Source organism: Gymnoscopelus braueri (genome assembly GCF_963280865.1).
Source record: "Gymnoscopelus braueri genome assembly, chromosome: 19".
In the NCBI taxonomy this organism is placed as follows: domain Eukaryota; kingdom Metazoa; phylum Chordata; class Actinopteri; order Myctophiformes; family Myctophidae; genus Gymnoscopelus; species Gymnoscopelus braueri.
In genome coordinates, this window is record NC_137621.1 from 15,344,327 (window position 1) to 15,363,210 (window position 18,884).

The following is an 18,884-nucleotide window of genomic DNA, read 5'->3' on the forward strand; positions in this document are numbered from 1 at the left end:
TTTCATTCCTAACTATCAATATTTTAGCTGGGGACTCCGTGGGAACCCCCTCAAGGACACCTGGCGGTCCCCAGACCCCACTTTGAGAACCACTGCCTAAGAGGATAAAAAAGGAGAAGAAAACGGTCTGTTTTATCTGGAGACTTGCTCTTTCAGGGGGATGAGAACGGAGATGCTGCAGGACTGGGGACCACCCAGAGAGAGGAGTTGGAGACGTCTCCCCAGGAGGAGCAGCCTGTCGATGAGGCTAAAGTGGAGGCCCCCAACAGTCAGGTATTCATTAAAACGCCACTGTGCCGTTTTTAGACATCAAAATCCGTGTTACACATCAGGTGGAGTATTATTGCATTGCATGGTAAAGTGTTCTTTCCATCTAGAGCAGTGGAAAGACAGACCAAAGACCATTTGCAAAAACTCCACCTGATGGGTAAACAGCTAATGATATCTAAAATTGTCTCCTTTTCAAATGTCTACCCAGTGTACTTTTTCATGTCAAGGACCACCCAAAATGATATGTATTTGGCTGCGGACCCCCATCTCAAAATATGTTGTTCCAGGGACCCCCCCAGAAGCACAGATTTGAGTTACAAATGTTCTTGTTTTTCGTTAAAAAATATATATATTCAAAGATTTGCACAAATGTTCACAATTTTAAAAGACAAATGCTATCTGCTATCTGCTATTTTTGAATAGCCAAAGTATAAAATAATGGTTATAGCTAAAATCTAAAATGACACCGATGCGTTCCCGGTCTTAATGGGTTAAAGGCTTTGATGGCTTTGAGGTTACATGTGACACGTAATGACTGCGTCAAAGGACAGCCATCCACCCACATGCCCTCAGGTGCATGTGTGCATGCTATGCATTGAATTACTTTCTTATACCTTAAGTTTGTTATTTATGTCATGATGTCTCTGAGAATATATGCAAGCCGTTATTAGCCTAAAGGTCTTGACTACCAGATTAAACTTATTTTTTTAAGCCTGGAAGTCTCCTACTGAGTAGGTAACCCCCGACTTCGACCTGAGTATTTAAAGCATGGCCTATTTATATCAAACAGTACCCTAGGCAATAGTATTTGCAGTGTATTTTTAGACCTGGAAATTTGAATTCTCCCTGGCCCGTGCTGGTGCCCTGTGGGTAGTACTCCTCTTGAGAAGGGATATTTGCTTATATCAGAATTGCTGATTATTTATATTCTAGTACTGCAGGGTGCTCAGTGAGACAGCGTTTGAATCTAAATAAAGTATGACGGTTTGTTATTGTCGCTCCCTCCCTACAGCTTGGAACTGACCTCCTTCAGCAATATGCATGCACGTGCACACACACACACACACACACACACACACACACACACACACACACACACACACACACACACACACACACACACACACACACACACACACACACCAGTTGTAAATGAGGCTAGATTAATGGTAGACCACATCATGTTAGTGTAATGCACTAAAACTGCCACATTCACCACGATAACGGAAATGGGCTCAGGGAGGAATTATTAGCGATCAAACTGTAAATGGGTTCAGAATGCCGTCGTAACTTTACCGTGCTTTGATGGTGTAATGCTTTGGAACAGACCCATAAAACCTAACTGCGGAGGACACCGTAGGCTGTAGAACGTGTGTCATAAAACTTGGTCCATTATCTTCAATGGAAAAGGAGAACGCTCATGATTACCTGATCACAATGTCTATTTCATGTCGTGATGTCACAGTTAACATGGTTTCCTGTACCAATTCTGTTCCTAGGTCAACGTAGAGGAGCTGATCACTTTCGCAGAGGAAAACGGACAGACAGAGGAGGACTGCACCCAATGTCCTCAGTCAGCCATCTCCCCTACTCCGCCCCCCGAACAGCCAGAGGTTGCATCTCCAGGAAGGGAGGAGAACTGCTCAAGAGGAACTGGAGAAGGAGGAGAGGAAGTAGAGAGTGAATCTTCTGGTCTGCAAGCGGACGACAGCAGTATCCTGACGAACGGGGAGATCTCAGAGGAGGACGAGGGTGTGGGTTCCAATGGGAAGAGCTTTCTGCCTTCTTCTGTCCTGGACCAGGCCAGTGTGATCACAGAGCACTTTGAAACCAGACTGCTGTGTCTGGAGATGCCAGTGACAGAGGACCTACCCCAACCAGACAGGCAGTCCTCCGGCACCGAACCCCCCCACCACATGGAGCTCCAGGAACAGATCCAGGTCAGCCCTTGCCCAGAATCCCAGCAATTCTCAGATGCTGAACCCTCAACACCAGCCCAGGAACCTGGACCAACACCCCCCACTGATGTTGAGCGCAGGTCTACTCTTTCCAAACAGGACCACCTGCTCATTCACAAGATCCGGAGTTACTATGAGCATGCTGAGAATCAAGATGCTGATTTCAGCATCAAGCGCAGGGAAAGTCTCTCTTATATTCCAGCCGGTCTTGTGAGGCATCTGAGTAAACAGCTTAATAGTATTCCTCAGGACCAGCCTGTCCAGGTTCACAGGAAAGGCTCATCTCATAACAGACCCACATCCTGGTCTGTGTTTGACCTTCCCGGGTTAGAAAAGAGTCAGACTGAACCTCATCATAGGCTTGAACCAAAGAGTCCAAAGACTGAACCTCATCATAGGCTTGAACCAAAGAGTCCAAAGACTGAACCTCGTCATAGACTTGAACCTCAAAGTCCAGAGGCTAAAGCTCAGACCCAGTATGTCAGTGACACCTCTACGACAGATGAAGTGTTCAGACCATCTTCAGAAATGGCCAAAGTTTGGCAGGAGATGGAGATGGAGATGAATAGTAGCCTTGAGGAGAACCACGAAGTCCAACAAAATGTGGAGGAACAATCAAATGATTCTATGATATGGGTGAGCCAGCAGGGGGCGAACATGTCGCATACCTCAGATGTGACGACCAGGGAAGAATCGCTAAGTATTTCGGAAGAGTCAGAAATGGACATTGTTTCAGAAGATTTTTCCATCTCATCACCTACAGCACCTTCCCCAGCTAGGGATGGGGAATCCGGGCAGGATTCATGGCTGAATAACAAAGGGTCCCAAGAAAGGTTTTCCCGGGCTCCACTACCCAGGATCATTAGCCTTCGATCGGGTATAGAAGAGGAGCACATCCTACAGGACATGGGAAAGATGAGGAACAAAGTATTCCAGCTGGCCCGGCAATACAGCCAACGTATCAAAAACAACAGGCCTGTCATCAGACAGAGGAACCGAGAGCGTGAGAATCACCACAGCACCCAAAACATGCCTGCTGTGCATGAAGAGAAGATGCAGTGGAGAGACAAGTGTGAGTGAGTTATGTCCAAAAGGTTTACCGTTTACTGTCTTCTGGTGCCAGTTTTATGCAGTGTAGCAAGTAATCGAGATCAACAGAAAATTAATGAAATTATTTTTTTGTAATCAAATTATCGGTTCAGTGAAAAAAGTCTTCACAATATCACCAAGATGCTTGTCTTTGTACAGTATAACATGAAATGTGTGTTTTGACTGATACTGACAATACTGACAGTATTACACATTTTTTTGTGTGTTCATATAACTTGTAATGAGCTTAATTTGTACTTAATTTACCATTTAAATTGAGTAATCAAAAGAAATATTGACAATTATGGATTAAATCAATAATGGAAATGATCATTAGTTGCAGCCCTACAATCATAGAAACGTGTCCAACCTGTATCTTCCTCTGTGTATAAATGCAGGTAAAGCCAACCTGACACTGCCCTTGAACACTTATGATCAGGTGACCATCCATGAACTACGTTCGCCAAGCCCAGGCCAGACCCCAAGTTCTGGGGCCAGCTCTCGGGTCACTTCCCCCTGTCCGCCCCTGGCTACCAGCCCCCACAGCCCACTTCAGTCAGTGACCTTGCATTGGCCAGATGTACAGGAGCAGCGCTCGAAATACACCCCCCCTAGACTGGACCCAGGGGCTTCCAACCACTCGACAGTGGGCTCTAGCTTATCTAACCCAGAGCAGATGCCAGACTGTTGCACTGAGATGTCCAGTAGGTCATTGTGGATCCCTGCTGACTACACATCCAGTTGCAACGGCGTCCCTGACCCCCACACAGTTTTGGTGGACCCTCCCTACGCAGAATCTGGCACGGCACAGCCGTGTAGTAGCCATGTGGAACAAGATGGCTCCCAGCCTCCGTTGTGCAGGTGGAGCTCCTTGGATCACACGCTTGGGACTCTGCCTCTGCATGAGGTGCAGAACCTTCCAGATCCTGTAAGGACCTGCAACATAGATGGACAGGCCGCTCTGCATAATGAAAATAAGGTCATCATAGTGGAAAGGGTTTCTGGAGACAAGCAAGGGGAGGGAGGGATGCACGGAGAGCAGGAACTGATGTCAAGAGGAAATGTCAGACTCCTCCATGATGGACTAGCCTGTGCCGAAAGTTCTGCGGCACTGAATTCAGGGAAGAAAATGGAGAGCAACCTAGTGAGGAACTTACGGGAGAAGTTTCAGAGCTTGAGCTCTGGCTTGTGAACACTTGAATCGTGTAAAAAATGTTTTTTTTTATAATTATCATCAAATATGTTGTCAGCCTTTTGACCACCATGCCATGATCATGGAGTTCTTTGCCAGTAATACTCTTTCCAACTTTTTATTTTCAAATTTCTCCTGTCTGCACAATCATTTCTTGTTAATGCAAAGGACACCGGGTGATACAACACATTGTCAGTTCAAATGTACCATACAAGGGATATTATGGGTGATCAGTCAAGGCCATGGTGGGAAAGCATGTCTCTGAAAATGTGTAAATGCAATATTTGTATATTGGGTTTTTTGTCTACACTGTACTATACAATGTTTATTTAGAAATGTGTATATAGTCCATATACAGTAGTCTGCACCGTTGTGTTCCATACTGCAATAGGCATTTGGAAGGTATAGGTCCACATTCTTTACTTAATTATATTTTGTTTGTGTGCACTGCTGGCCACCCACTGTTAGCGACTTCTTGGTGGACACTGAAATGATGTGCAAACTGTCACGTAATTTGTGAGGAAAACAACAAGAGATTGGCAGGAGACAAACAAATGTGTCTCTGTACAAAGGTTTTCTGCAGTCTTTATAAACAAGAGAGCGTCACATATTTACAAAAGCTCCTCACAGTTTGAACCATTGACCAAAGAGTTTGTTGCCCCTTCGCTGAGTATTAATTGGTGTGTTTACAGCACTATCTGGCTCCCACATCTCGCTGCTTCTTAAGAGCTTTTCATAACGTCACTGGAGCTTTCTTTCCTCAATGTGTTGTATATTTTCTTCAATGTTATTTATGAAATTGTACATTTGAATAGATCGTCTTCATTTAAGTCCTGACCAATGGCTTCCCTTTATGTTTCCATTCCAGAAAAATAATAGATTATCGTTTCATACTTGAAGCTGCATTTTCGAATAAAAGCAGAAATGTCAATTATGCCTGCAAGTGCCATTTGTAGCCTGCCACATATCAATTTAGATCACATCAATATTGGCTTGTTAACTGCATACACGCAGCAGTGCTCTAGCCTATCAGTGACAGTGAACAGGATCTGAAGACTCATCAGTCCAACTTCCGGAGAACATTGGAAGAAGAATAATGTGTTTCTAGAAAAGGTCGCGAAAGATCTGATTATTACTGATATCCGATATTACTGAGTACAGTGTATATAGCATGTAGCAGGCCAGGAATAGGTTTATGCTGTCATATGGTGCTATGACATTCCAACAGTACAGTATTAGTCCATGAGCCAGAGCCCCAAAATTGAGCAATGATTATCGAAAGAGTGGGCAAAACCAAACCTATATTAAATTGTTCATAGGGTCAATACGAGTAAATAAATATATGATAACCTCTCCACAGGAGTAGCTTTTTCATGGCTATCACACATTTTGTTATTTTCCCCATACGTACATGACAGGTGAAAAAATGACAATCTAAAAAAGAGTTATCATAATGAAACTTCCTGAAAGAACTCTTTAGGCATTAGGAAAATATGCCCACATTTGCAAAACTTTCCAGAATCAACATTGGAACATTGGACAAAGCCAGAGTCAACATTCTTATTTGATTTTGTTAAGATGTTGGAGTCAAAGGTTTTTAACGAGGGGATATTCAATATCTGGCTCAATTTTGGGGCTCTGGCTCATGGACTAAATGCCTAATTTGCATATTTAAATATACAATTTCAGAATACGATAAATCATTGTCTTCATGTAAGTAATCAACTCAGGAAGTTTCATTATGATAACTCTTTTTTAAATGTCATTTTTTCACCTGTCATGTACGTATGGGGAAAATAACAAAATGTGTGATAACCATGAAAAAGCTACTCCTGTGGAGAGGTTATCATATATTTATTTACTCGTATTGACCCTATGAACAATTTAATATAGGTTTGGTTTTGCCCACTCTTTCGATAATGAAATCTTGTCTGGCTCATGGACTATATAACAAGTGATGGACTTGAAGCCTAGGATCCCTATTCTGAGGAAACATTAGCCGGCAATAGCAGAATCTACTAGATATATACACCTACTGATGATCAGGGTTCATTATGACACAACAGCACTCATGTGTTCATGCACTGTAGTTCACATGCACTGTTGATTAATCAAATGAGCAGCACACATGAATATGTGTCTGAGGTTTGGACCCCTAACCTCTGGTATGAGAAACGATATCATACCACTGCAGTTTTTTGCTTGCTTTTCAGCGGTGGTGGAAGAAGTACTCAGATTTATGTACTTAACCACTTAAGCCCTAGCATCCCAATAGAGCATCGCAGTTCCCGCCCACTTCCTGGTTTTTCGTGGTGCCGGAAGGAACAACTCAATGCATTTTTCCCATTGACATTTCCAAAAATATTTTTATCTATTAATTTAAGCCTCGAATCAAGCCATCATGACATGACATGAATCATGACCATAAAACGTTTGATTCTGTGATTATTATTTTTTTTGAAAACGGCAAAACAAAGGGTATTTATTAAATATAGTATATCATATAATTAAATATAAAATTTAAAAAATCACAGAAAAAAACGTTTTATGGTCATGATTCATGTCATGTCATGATGGCTTGATTCGAGGCTTAAATTAATAGATATAAATATTTTTGGAAATGTCAATGGGAAAAATGCATTGAGTTGTTCCTTCCGGCACCACGAAAAACCAGGAAGTGGGCGGGAACTGCGATGCTCTATTCTGCGGGGGAATGTTCCTCAAAAATAGCAGATCTAGGCCTGGACGGATGGCGTAGCGGTCCAGGCAGCTCGTCGCGGGTCCGAGTCCCGAGCCCGATGGCCTTTGCTGCATGTCACTCCCCATTTCTCTCTCCCCATTTCCTGTCAGCCTACTGTCCTATCAATAAAGGCATAAAAGCCCCAAAAAAAATAGCAGATCTACAATCACAACGTGTTGACACCCAATTCAAATGTAAGCTTTCTTTGTATTGTGTATTGTGTTGTTTGAATAAGTTAGAAAACATCTCATCCATTTCCAAATATCATATTTTATATTAAACTGGACTGCTAGTATGTGATTGTTTTGTAATTGGAGCATGGTGGCTCACCATGTTAAGACACTCTCTGTGTGTTCCAGGCAAACTAGCGTTTCACAACAAAGTAATTAACAGAATTTTTATCACCATACATAATTTCTATGAGGTGTCCAGAAGACCATATTAAAAGTCCTAAGAAATCCTAGTTCCGGAAATATGTTTAATTGGCATCAATCCAAAATGGCTGCCAATTATTGTCAAAAAGGCATACAAAATGATGCTGAGTCCAATTTTCATTCGTCTGAGATTCCAAATACATTTTGAGGAGAGGAATACATTTTTTTAAATTGCCATTTCTGAACCAATATAATAGAACTACAGGATATTATTACCAGATAGTCTAGCAAACTAGCATTTCACATCAAAGTAATTGTAACAGACTTTTTTTCCACTATACATTGAACTATGAGGTGTCCAGAACAACATACTAAAAGTCCTAAGAAATCCTAGTTGCGGAAGTATGTTGGATTGCTTGGAAGTCAATTGAAATCTCAGACGAATTAAATTTTTACTCGTCATCATTTTATATGGCTTTTTGACAATTTGGGATTGTTTTGGACAACTAGGATTTCTTAGGACTTTTAGTATGTTGTTCTGGTGACTTAGAAATGGTCTGTCCATCTAAATTCTAAAGGGTAGGTTCACCCAAACAATGGCTTATTATTTCTATCAATTACACAGCCCATGAAGCCTTGAATTCATGGAGATTTTGACTGAAGGCTAACATGGGCCTACCAGAGAACGCTTCAAAGTACACATACTCATAAGGCCCCATAAGAAAAATGTGTGTTTAAAACTTTCAAAAGTATTACAAAATTTCAAGATTCTTCAAAATATAGGTCAAGCATTTGAACTCAGGACCTTTGGATCTTATGAAGAGTGTCTTTACACAGTGAGCTATTGAACTTGAGACACTTATGAAGCCAAATGAATTAATCACAAAAAAGCCAGAGGCTTGTTTTCATTGTGTTCAAAACTGCTCCATAAACAATCCAGACAAGCAACTGTACAACAAATAACAATATACAGTACCTGTATATAATAAATAAAATAAATTCAACTGCATATCTTGACATATTTTGTTTGTATCGTTGTCTGTTGTTAGTTAAAACAGGAAGAAAACAGGGACAGTGCAGGCTATGTTGTCTGTGCTGTCCCTGTAGGTCACTGTGTTAAGACACTATCTACTTGATACAAAGGTCATAGGTTCAAATCCTCCTGCAAATGTTTTGAACATCCAGAGACAACACTTAAAAGCACAAAAAGAAACATGTGTAAATGTGTGGAGGTGCCGTAGGGCAGCGGATGGTTGGTGGACACCTCGGTGGTCTTTGGCATAATACCACACGGCAACTATGGGGTGCAGGTTCAATTCCAACCCCTGCAAGCAGGTCACAGGCAGTGGTGGAAAGTAACTAAGTATATTTACTTAAGTACTGTACTTAAGTACAATTTTGAGGTATTTGTACTTTACTTGAGTATTTCCAATTTCCAATACTTTTACTTCTACTCCACTACATCTCGGAGGCAAATATTGTACTTTTACTCCACTTACTTACTACATTTATTTGAAAACTTTAGTTACTTTTCAGATATAAATTATTACATTATGAAACATACATTTACCAATTCAGCCCTATTTTATACCTAGGCAATTTGAAAATAGCCGATCTACAAGCTCACAACGCGTCGCAACGCGACGCGTTGTGAGATTGTAGATCTGCTATTTTCAAATATTTAGTACTTTTACTTTTCATACTTTAAGTACATTTTGATGCCAATACTTTTGTACTTTTACTCAAGTACATTTTGAATTCTGGACTATTACTTGTAACAGAGTATTTTTATATTGCAGTATTGGTACTTTTACTTAAGTAAAGAATTTGAGTACTTTTTCCACCACTGGTCACAGGTTCATCCAGCCTAGGGAGGCACTGAAGCCAATACTCATCGATGTACTGATGAACAGTGGGGGTGGTGGAGCGGTGGAGCTCCCCGCTGTTTCCAGACAGTAAAGTTGGGGTGTTATGGCATACAAAAAAAACACCCACCTGACCTTTTATGTAGCAAACCATACACACACACACACACACACACATGCACACGCCTCTGAACGGCGTGGTTGTGACGTAGCCTGGCATGACCAGACTAATATCACTGCGTGGATATTAGTCTGGAATCTCTGTGTGATGGAACCTGCATTTCCGAGGGGCAAATTCAAAAAATGCCTCTGGTGATAAACCAGCCCCATATTTGCACACTGGGCCCTGATTGGTCCCTCACAACTTTGGAGGGGGAGAAATCAGATCACTATTGAGCGGGGCCAGACCTAATCTGCCAAGGGCACTTTTAAGAAGATTAGTCTGGAACCAGGCTCGTTGTGACGTCACCAATTAGTTCATTACGTTGATTGAAAGCAGCAGAATGGGATCAATTCACTGCGGGTTGACTGATACGTAAACTGTGTGTGTGTGTGTGAGAGAGAGAGAGAGAGAGAGAGAGAGAGAGAGAGAGAGAGAGAGAGAGAGAGAGAGAGAGAGAGAGAGAGAGAGAGAGAGAGAGAGAGAGAGAGAGAGAGAGAGAGAGAGAGAGAGAGAGAGAGAGAGAGACTCGGCATCTGAGCAATCTGGCTCCCACGGGTCTATTAACTTTTTTCGCCTTTATGGCCATTGCCAGTGACAATGCATTGGGTGCTTAAAGTTAAATATTTCAAAAACTACAAATTATTTCAAAGTAAAAATCTTAAGCAAATGTCCACAGTAAGGTGGAATTTTTTTTATTGTGAATGGAGTTTCTAGGTGAAAGTGTTTCTTGAGGTGCCAAAACTTTTAAAGGAGTATATTTCTAAAACTATGAAACATTTCAAAGATTGAGCACAGTAAGATGAACATTTTAAAGTTTGAATGGGGTTTCTAGGTGTAAGTATGTAGGACTAATAGCCTGCCAATGTTTTTTTCCCCATCTTTTTTCCTAATATCTAATATCTACGCAGTGATATTAGTCTGGAATCTCTGTGGTCCCTCACAACTTCGGAGGGAGAGAAGTCCAGTCTGGAACCAGGCTATTGTCAATGGCAATGGACATTTAAAGGGAAAAAAGGAATGCCATGCAAGTGAACAGAATAAGTAAGTACCACTGTGGTGCAGTGGTTTAGATTCGGGACTTGTAACCAGAAGGTTCCCGGTTCAAATTCAACCAGGACATTTTTCCAACTTTTACCTGACTCTTGCACCTTTATCTAATCTTTCAGTGAAGAACGTGCAAGAGACCAGAGAAAGTTCGAACCATGGTGGAGCAGTGGTTAAGATACAGGCCTTGCACACAGCAGGTCCTGAGTTCAAAACTAGCAAGGACATCTTTCCAACTTTTACCTGGGGCTTTTACCTTTATCTAATCTTTCAGTGAAGACCACACAAGTTAACAGAGTAAAAAATAACCTCTGTGGTGCAGTGGTTTAGATACAGGGCTTGCAACCTGAAGGTTCCCAGTTGAAATTCAACCAGGACAATTTTCCAACTTTTACCTGACTCTTGCACTTGTATCTAATCTTTTACTGAAGAGCGTACAAGAGACAAGAGAAAGCATGAATCATGGTGGAGCAGTGGTTAAGATACAGGCCTTGTAACCAGCGGGTTGTTGGTTCAAATCCAACAGGGATGTTTTTCCAAGTTTTATCTGACTCTTGTGGTCTGTATCTAATCTTTCACTGAAGAGCGTGCAAGAGACCAGATAAAGTATGAACCATGGTGGAGCAGTGGTTAAGATACAGGCCTTTCAAACAGAAGATTCTGAATTCAAAACCAGCAAGGACATCTTTCCAGCTTTTACATGTATCTAATCTTTCACTGAATACCACGCAAGTGATCAAATTAAGTAAGAACCACTGTGGTGCAGTGGTTTAGATACAGGGCTTGCAATCAGAAGGTTCTTGGTTCAAATCCCACCAGAACATTTTTCCAACTTCTACCTGGCGCTTTTACCTTTATCTAATCTTTCAGTGAATAGCACGCAAGTGAGCAGATTAAGTAAGAATCACTGTGGTTTAGATACAGCACTTGCAACCAGAAAGTTCCCGGTTCAAAACCCAGTCATCCCATAATACAATGTTGTAGTACTTTGAAATGTTCAAGGCCAAAATACAAAAAAACTACTCAAAAGCACTAGAAGACACCTACTGAGGGCCCAAAGGTCCGTTGGTGCAGTGGTAGGGTTCGGTTTATCTTGATCTTGATCTGTTGCCTCTGCTACAGACAGTTTGCAGGTTCAAGTCCCATGCCATCAATGTACACGGAGGACCATCGGGGGGACTGCGTCCCTCCCCTGTTTCCTGATAGTTAAAGGTGGGGGGGTTATGTCTGAAAGAACTCTATCCAGCTGAAGTTTTACAAGAATATATTTGAAGTGAAATGATGATGCCAATGCTGAAACTCTTTTGTGAAAGTGAATGTCGCCCTCTCGGGTATCCATTAATAAAGCAATACAGCAGGAGGACAAGACTCAGAGTCCAGGGATGGCAACAATGATCACTTGAAATTTCTTTCTGTAAACTTTAGCTGGGAAGAGTTCTTTCAGAAAACCTGAAGAATCTTAGTTCAAATCCAGCAAGGACATTTCTCTAAGTTTTACCTAGCTCTTGTACCTTCATAAAATTGTTCAATGTGCAAGATGACAATTGAAGCATGAACCATGGTGGTGTAGCGGTTAAGATACAGGGCTTGCAACCTTAAAGCTCCTGGTTCTAATCCAACAAGGACATTTTTTTAAAACTTTTACCTGGCTCTTGTACCTTTATAGAATCGTTCAGTATAGTGTGCAAAAGGACAGTTCTAGTATGGGCCATGGTAGTGCAGTGGTTAAGATATAGGGCTTGCAACCTGAATATTCTTAGTTCAAATCCAGCAAGGACATTTCTTTAAGTTTTACTTGGCTCTTGTACCGTTATAGAATCGTTCAGTGAAGAGTGTGCAAGAGGACAGTTCAAGTATGAACCATGATGGTGCAGTGGTTAAGATACAGGGCTTGCAAACAGTACGCCCTTGGTTTGAAACCAGCAAGGACATTTTTCCAAGTTTAACCTGGCTCTTGTTCATTTACATAATCTTTCAGTGATGAGTGCGCAAGAGAACAGATTCAAATTTATCGTCATGTTGGTGAAGTGGTTAAGATACAGGGCTTGCAAACAGAATGTTCTTGGTTTGAAACAATCAAGGGCATTTTTTAAAAGTTTTACTTGGATTTTGTACCTTTATCGAATCTTTCAGTGAAGAGTGTAGAAGAGAACAGAGTAGGTTTGGCATAAACCATGATGGTGCAGTGGTTAAGATACAGGGCTAGCAACCCAAAGGCTCCTAGTTCAAATCCAGCAAGGACATTTTCCAAGTTTTACCTGGCTCTTGTACATTTATAAACTCGTTAAGTATAGTATGCAAGAGGAGAATCCCAATATGGGCAATGGTAGTGCAGTGGAAAAGGTACAGGGCTTGCAAACCAGAGATTCTTGGTTCAAATCCAACGTTTCTTTAAGTTTTACCTGGCTCTTGTACCTTTATAGAATCGTACAGTGAGAAATCAGCAAGAGGAGGATTCTAAAATGAACCATGGTGGTACAATGGTTAAGATACAGGGCTTGCAATATAAAGGTTCTTGGTTCAAATCCAGCTAGGACATTTCCTTTACTTTTACCTGGCTCTTGTACATTTAGAAAAATCGTTGAGTATAGTGTGCAAGAGGAGAGTTCTACTATGGGCCATGGTAGCGCAGTGGTTAAGATGCAGGGCTTGCAATCCAGAGATTCTTGGTTCAGATCCAGCAAGGTCATTTCTTTAAGTTTTACCTGGCTCTTGTACCTTTAGAGAATCTAACAGTGAAGAGTGTGCAAGAGGACAGTTCTAGAATGAACCATGGTGGTACAATGGTTAAGATACAGGACTTGCAAACAGAATGTCTTTGGTTTGAAACCAGCAAGGACATTTTTCCAAGTTTTACCTGGCTCTTGTTCATTTACATAATCTTTCAGTGACGAGTGCACAAGAGAACAGACTCAAATTTATCGTCATGGTGGTGAAGTGGTTAAGATACAGGGCTTGCAAACAGAATGTTCTTGGTTTGAAACAATCAAGGACATTTTTTCAAGTTTTACTTGGCTTTTGTACCTTTATCGAATCTTTCAGTGAAGAGTGTGAAAGAGAACAGAGTAGGTCTGGCATAAACCATGATGGTGCAGTGGTTAAGATACAGGGCCATGAACTCAAAGGCTCCTAGTTCAAATCCAGCAAGGACATTTTTCCAAGTTTTACCTGGCTCTTGTACATTTATAAAATCGTTGAGTATACTATGCTAGAGGAGAGTTCTGATATGGGTATTGGTAGTGCAGTGGTTAAGGTACAGGGCTTGCAGGGCTTGCAAACCACTGGTTCAAATCCAACATTATCATTCCTTTAAGTTTTACCTGGCTCTTGTACCTTTATAGAATCGTACAGTGACGAATGTGCAAGAGGAGGATTCTAAAATGAACCATGGTGGTACAATGGTTAAGATACAGGGCTTACAACACAAAGGTTCTTGGTTCAAATCCAGCCAAGACATTTCTTTTACTTTTACCTGGCTCTTGTACATTTAGAAAAATCGTTAAGTATACTGTGCAAGAGGAGAGTTCTAGTATGGGCCATGGTAGCGCAGTGGTTAAGATACAGAGCTTGCAAACCAGAGATTCTTGGTTCAGATCCAGCAAGGACATTTCTTTAAGTTTTACCTGGCTCTTGTACCTTTATAGAATCGAACAGTGAAGAGTGTGCAAGAGGACAGTTGTAGAATGAACCATGGTGGTACAATGGTTAAAATACAGAACTAGCAACTCGAAGGTTCCTAGTTCAAATCCAGCCAGGACATTTTTTTTACTTTTACCTGGCTCTTGTAAAAATCGTTAAGTATACTGTGCAAGAAGAGAGTCCTAGTAAGCGCCATGGTAGCGCAGTGGTTAAGATACAGAGCTTACAATCCTGAGATTCTTGGTTCAAATCCAGCAAGGACATTTCTTAAGTTTTACCTGGCTCTCGTACGTTTATCGAATCGTTCAGTGAAGACTGTGCAAGAGGACTGTTTGGATATGAACCACGGTGGTAAAGTGGTTAAGATACAGGACTTGTAACCTGAAGGCCCTTGGTTCAAATCCAGCAAAAAACTCTTTCTAACTTTTACCTGGCTCTTGCACCTTTCTCTAATCTTTCAGTGAACATCGCGCAAGAGAACAGGTAAAGTATGAACCACTGTGGCGTAGTGGTTAAGATAACCACCTCAGAGGGCAAAGACTGTGAGTTCAAACCTCACCAAGGGTGAAAGAGAAAGTCTGAAAGATGGTAGAAGAGAAACTCCGAAAGATGGTAAAGAGAAACCCCGAAAGATGGTAAAAGAGAAACTCCGAAAAATGGTGAAAGAAAAATCGAAAGATGGTGTAGCAACACCTCGGTACGAACGAGATTCCCACAGCGACGCCTCGATACGCACGAGATTCCCACAGCGACACCTCGATACGCACGAGATTCCCACAGCGACGCCTCGATCGAAAGAGATTCCCGCAGCGACGCCTCGATACGAACGAGATTCCCGCAGCGACGCCTCGATATGAACGAGATTCCCGCAGCAACGGCTCAAGATGGCGGAGATGAAAGGAGGCAGAGAAAAAAGGGAAAAAGCTTTTACATTTTTTTAAAAAAATTAATTTTAAGCCCCACCCTCTACAACCTGAGGAAGGCGGGCTAAATCTATCCTCCTCCTCTTCTGAACAAAAAAAACTACAATAGCCATCGGCAGGATTCAAACCCCAAACCTTCTGCACTTGAATCCTATGCTTTACCTTCACACCACCAGGCCTTTCAGACTAAAATAATATTTTAGGTCATCTTTGAAGTTGAAGGAAGAGATGGCAGGTCAAAAGATACAAATATTAAAATGTTTAAATATTTGCATATTAATATTAGATTTAACTAGAAAAAGTGCTCCACAGAGCACAGGTCTCCGCCAGCATATCAATCAAATCAATTATAGGCTGAGCCCCATACTTGTGAACTGAATTCTGTTTTGTTTTGAGCTATTCTATTGACTCAGGGATAACAAATTATGTAAATTGAATCCAACCACTTCCATTTCATGTATTTATTGGAACAAACACCAATCAAGAATTAAATACAAAAACAGATAGCTGTGCTGTGAACAATTTAGGCTAACAAGAACACAGTATTATGGTATGTATAGCTTTCTTTTTTTAAAACAACAGTACTGTATGGCATTTTGTTTGTATAAGACACAGTGTAGAATGACTTTTTTTCATAGGAACAGGCCATGTGATGTAGTTGGCAGGGTTTTACTGAAGAAAAGGTGAAATTGAAAACAAAACAATTAGACAAATAATCAGACATACATTGATGATGAAGTGCACATTAACATTCGAAGAGTCACACTAGGGCATTCACGACTACTGGATTTGAATAATTGTCAACTACTAACACAAAGTAGTCGACTAGTTGTCCATTAACACTTAACAATTGTCATCAAAGACATCTCAGATAGAACCAGTAAAGGGTTAAATAAGCACAATTTAAGGAGTTATGTCTGCTGTTTGAGCGCCCAACACTGAAGGCACAACAGAATTTGACAACTATGATTTGTTTGACAACAATTACCCATGGATGTATAAAGAGAACAATTGTTTCAGGGCCCACAGCTGCATATATGTTGAAGATATACTGCCCTGATATATAATTTCTTTTAAAATAATAATTAAAATTAAAAGAAATTAAAACCTTGACTAGTTCGACTACTGCCACAGTAGCAACAAAAGTTTCGGCTATCCAGCCTTTCTTCAGCGTGTCACACACCGACTTAGGCTGGATAGCCGAAACCTTTGTTGAATCTTAGGCATTATGGAGAAATAAAAGAAAATAAACTTTGATCCCGTCATTGTGAGTGTGGCCTAGGGATTTCACCAACTAGTCGACTTGTATAACCACTAGTCACCTTGTCAAGAGTCACGCATGCGAGACGCATGATGAAATTAATAATAATGTAAAAAATGTAAGCACGTCACTTCGCAGGACGTGCTGTGATTGGCTACCGAGATGCATGATGAAATTAATAACTCATAAATAGCACCGCTCACTTCACACTGGGTGTGATTTTTTTTTTTATCCATTAACACTTAACAATTGTCATCAAAAACATCTCAGATACAACCAGTAAAGGGTTAAATAAGCACAATTTAAGGAGTTATGTCTGCTGTTTGAGCGCCCCACACTGAAGGCACAACAGAATTTGACAACTATGATTTGTTTGACAACAATTACCCATGGATGTATAAAGAGAACAGTTGTTTCAGGGCCCACAGCTGCATATCTGCTGTAGAGATACTGCCCTGATTTTTTATTTATTTTAAAATAATAATTAAATTAAAATTAAACCTTTGACTAGTTCGACTACTTCCACAGTGTCGACTAGTCGTTATACAAGTCGACTAGTTGGTGAAACCCCTAGGCCAAACTCACAATGAGTTTATTTTCTTTTATTTCTCCATAATGCCTTTAAGGTACAACAAAGGTTTCGGCTATCCAGCCTTTCTTCAGCGTGTCACACACCGACTTAGGCTGGATAGCCGAAACCTTTGTAGTACCTTAAGGCATTATGGAGAAATAAAAGAAAATAAACGTTGATCCTGTCATTGTGAGTGTGGCCTAGGGATTTCACCAACTAGTCGACTTGTATAACCACTAGTCACCTTGTCAAGAGTCAGAGCGCGGTGGTAACAAACAAAAAAACTGTTTGTGCACATTAACATTCACACTGATTTACATTTCAACAGTTAAGGTAGGGTAAGTGATTTACTTTGGTTAAAAGAAGTGTTAAATAGCTCTATATTCTGATAGTACTCATTGCTATAGAGTATTTGTTCAGTAAAAGGAGTCTCCCATGTCTCTCCAGCTCTTTATTAAACAGAAAATGCATTTTTAGAGCTCTCTCCTGATTGGCTTAAAATGTGTCTCCTACCTGAAAATGTACTATATTCTGTTTACAAAAGAGCTGGAGAGACCCCTGTGACCGAACAAACGTTCTGTAGCAATGATTACTATCAGAATATAGTACTTTAACCTTTTTAACAAAAAAACTGAAATATACCAAAAAATATCACTTACCCTACCTTTAAGTCACAGCAGACAATGAGCATGAGCTGTCACTTACACACTGTAATAAAAGTTCTCCTTGACTGGGCATACCCTCTGTGCTGGAGTCTGACGACAGGGGAACAGGTTCTCTCCTGAGACAAATGAGCTGCGATGGAGAGATGAGTGAACGACATGGTTGGAAGGAGTCTCAGATTTACTAAAGCAGTTAAACCGTGCAGCTACTAGATAACGACCACCGGCAATACAGATAAAATATGTGCAGCTACAGATAATGACCGCCACGTGATCACACACACCTTATGTTATCACCATTCATATTACCTTATTCCCTGCTATTATCCATCGATACTTATTAGCAGTGGTGGAAAAAGTACTCAAATGTTTTACTTAGTAAAAGTATCAATACTGCTATGTAGAAATTCTCTGTTACAAGTAAAAGTCCGGAATTCAAAATGTACTTGGGTAAAAGTACAAAAGTCTTGGTATCAAAATATACATACAAAAGTACTCATTATGCAGAATGTCCCATTTCACAAGTTTCAAATGTATACAATGTATAAGGAAGGGGGCTACATACCTAATGATTCAAAGTTAAGACAACATTTTGGCGAGGGAAAAACGTCCATCACCATTTTCCAAATGGTCCCTTGAGCTGTCACCTCAATATATGTGAATGGAAATGGGTTACATGGATACCTACAAGCCTCCCCTGTACTGACATGCCAACGTTATGCCAATCTCATGCAGTTTTGGGCAAGAACCATGCAGTGTTCTGCATGCAGTAAAAAATTATGAAATTTCCGCCCTATTATATTTATTTTTTTTACATATTTACATATAAAATGTTGTCTTAACTTTGAATCATAGGTATTTAGCCCCCTTCCCGACAAGGTAGCATGACACGGTTGGTCCCATTGGAAACCTGAGGTTGTCTAGAATCAAATGGTATCTCTATCTATGGGCTACGTCTAAATTTGAGCGTTCCACAGTCTCCGAAAGACAGTCTCGCCGGCGTTCCAGCCAACCATCCCTCAGGTCTCATAGGCGTAATAAAACATTGGAAAAAACACACTTTGGACCACATTTTTTTCTTGGGATCATCAAAATCCCTATATTAGAGTTCCTATGGATGCCAAAAATCCAAA

At 40.8% G+C, this 18,884-nt stretch overlaps 1 protein-coding gene across 1 annotated transcript in view; it reads left to right on the plus strand.

Moving 5' to 3' along the window:
- The window catches only part of LOC308074677 (pleckstrin homology domain-containing family G member 3-like), a 47,889-nt gene extending 42,449 nt beyond the window's left edge, over positions 1–5,440 (plus strand). Inside the window, exons 17-19 of the mRNA XM_080414184.1 lie at positions 157–273; positions 1,770–3,300; positions 3,716–5,440. Coding sequence (XP_080270310.1) covers positions 157–273; positions 1,770–3,300; positions 3,716–4,509 — 2,442 coding nt within the window. The 3' untranslated portion in view covers positions 4,510–5,440. The remainder of the gene's footprint in view (positions 1–156; positions 274–1,769; positions 3,301–3,715) is intronic.
- Positions 5,441–18,884: the final 13,444 nt, after the last annotated feature.